This window comes from Ursus americanus, chromosome 32 (assembly GCF_024610735.1).
Source record: "Ursus americanus isolate L20-20 chromosome 32, mUrsAme1.1.p, whole genome shotgun sequence".
Taxonomy (NCBI): domain Eukaryota; kingdom Metazoa; phylum Chordata; class Mammalia; order Carnivora; family Ursidae; genus Ursus; species Ursus americanus.
Genome location: NC_142158.1, coordinates 1572217 through 1574109, shown reverse-complemented (window position 1 = coordinate 1574109; position 1893 = coordinate 1572217). Strand labels below are relative to the sequence as shown.

At 43.8% G+C, this 1893-nt stretch overlaps 1 protein-coding gene across 1 annotated transcript; it reads left to right on the top strand.

Moving 5' to 3' along the window:
* Positions 1-697: 697 nt before the first annotated feature.
* LOC123794422 (olfactory receptor 2B8-like) lies at positions 698-1651 on the top strand. Its single transcript, XM_045800603.2, has one exon. It carries the CDS (start codon positions 719-721, stop codon positions 1649-1651), a length of 933 nt encoding a protein of 310 aa, XP_045656559.2. The 5' UTR covers positions 698-718.
* The last annotated feature ends 242 nt before the right edge of the window (positions 1652-1893 follow it).

Sequence of the window (1893 nt, the reverse complement as noted above, 5' to 3'; positions counted from 1 at the left end):
TGTAATTGAATGGTGGTGTTTTCAGGTTCTCTCTGAACTGAGTATTTAATTGTTTTGCTATCATACAAAAGAAAAATTGGTGTACTTTTCATAAATATAGCGTATTACTTAAAGAGTTAATTCTGCCAAAATGTTTATGTGCAGAATTAGTAGTGCTATTTTGAATGTAATGAATTCTTTGTGTTAGTACATCCAGGTCTTAAATCACTGCATCTGAATGCATTTTTGAGTTTATTTTGTATTATGTTCTATTGCATGTCAGTTGTGTACAATCATGAGATACGTATTTACAATATTGTCTCTCCCTCTGTCTGCTTCTCTTTCTGATTCTTTCTGATTGCTCTCCCTCTTTTCCCCTCATCCCTATTCTCTCTAAAATGTATGTATATACTTACAGTAGTTTAAGTCCCATTAACCTCAGAACAAAAGGACTTTTATACCTATGACTGATGCCAATAAAAGGTCCATTTTTTTCACTTTTCTTATTCTAAATATCAATGACATACTTTTTGTGATAATGTGGAACTGTATTGGTATGAGCTACGTCAATATAAATGAGCACGTTATTTATTTAAATAGTTACTGATAAAACCGCATCACCATGTCTTATAACATGATAGATCCACCCCACCCCCCACCAACTGCTTATTTTTTTTGAAGATTTCTTTTAAAACTTGCTAAACGCTTGGTCCTGACAGGAAACATGTGCTAACAGAGGATGGAACAGAAAAATGGCAGTTCTTTCACTGGGTTTGTCCTGCTGGGTTTCTCGGACCGGCCTCAGCTGGAGCTCGTCCTCTTCGTGGTTCTTCTGATCTTCTATCTGTTCACTCTGCTGGGAAACACCACCATCATTGCCTTGTCCCACCTGGACCCCCATCTTCAGACTCCCATGTACTTTTTCCTCTCCAACCTGAGCTTTCTGGACCTGTGCTACACGACCAGCACTGTCCCGCAGCTCCTGGTTCATCTCAGGGGAGCAGACAAGTCTATCTCCTTTGGTGGGTGCGTAGTTCAGCTCTTTGTCGCTCTAGGATTGGGAGGCACTGAATGCATTTTCTTAGGAGTCATGGCATTTGACCGCTATGCTGCCATCTGCAGGCCCCTGCACTACACAGTGGTCATGCACCCCCGTCTCTGTGCCCTCATGGCTTCTGCATCGTGGGTCATTGGTTTTGCCAACTCCTCATTGCAGACTGTGCTCACCTTCCTTGTACCACGTTGTGGGAGAAATAAAATAGACCATTTCTTTTGTGAGGTCCCCCCACTGCTCAAGCTTGCCTGTGTTGACACCACTGCGAATCAGTCTGAGATCTTCTTTGTCAGTGTGTTCATTCTCTTCATCCCTGTGGCCTTAATCACAGTCTCCTATGGTCGGATTGTCAGGGCAGTCTTAAGAATAAAGTCATCTGCAGGGCAGAGGAAAGTGTTTGGGACATGCGGGTCCCACATCACGGTGGTCTCCCTGTTCTATGGCTCGGCCATCTATGCTCACCTCCAGTCCAACCACTCCCAAGATCAGGGCAAGTTCGTTTCTCTGTTCTACACCATCGTCACCCCCATGGTCAACCCCGTCATATATACAATGCGGAACAAGGATGTGACGGGAGCAATGAAGAAGGTGCTTTGCAGGAGCCATGACTCCAGATGACTGGGAGCGGAAGATCCTATGATGGAAGACATTGAATGCCAGAGACTTAAAGATGTTTGTGCCCTTCCTCCGCCATCCAAAATTTCCCCTTACAACTCTCACAGGTATTTCCTTACCTCTCTGTTTTACGTAATTGAGTTTTCAAAATCTAAGTCCGTGCATTCGTGTGGCCTCCGGAGATGCTGCCTGAGTGATCCTAGAGCACCTGCATCATGTGATTATCTTAAAAAGCTCCGCAGGTT

What these genes read in the sequence shown, in the direction of transcription:
- LOC123794422 (XM_045800603.2), top strand. Translation starts at nt 719, where the DNA reads ATGGAACAGAAAAATGGCAGTTCTTTCACTGGGTTTGTCCTGCTGGGT.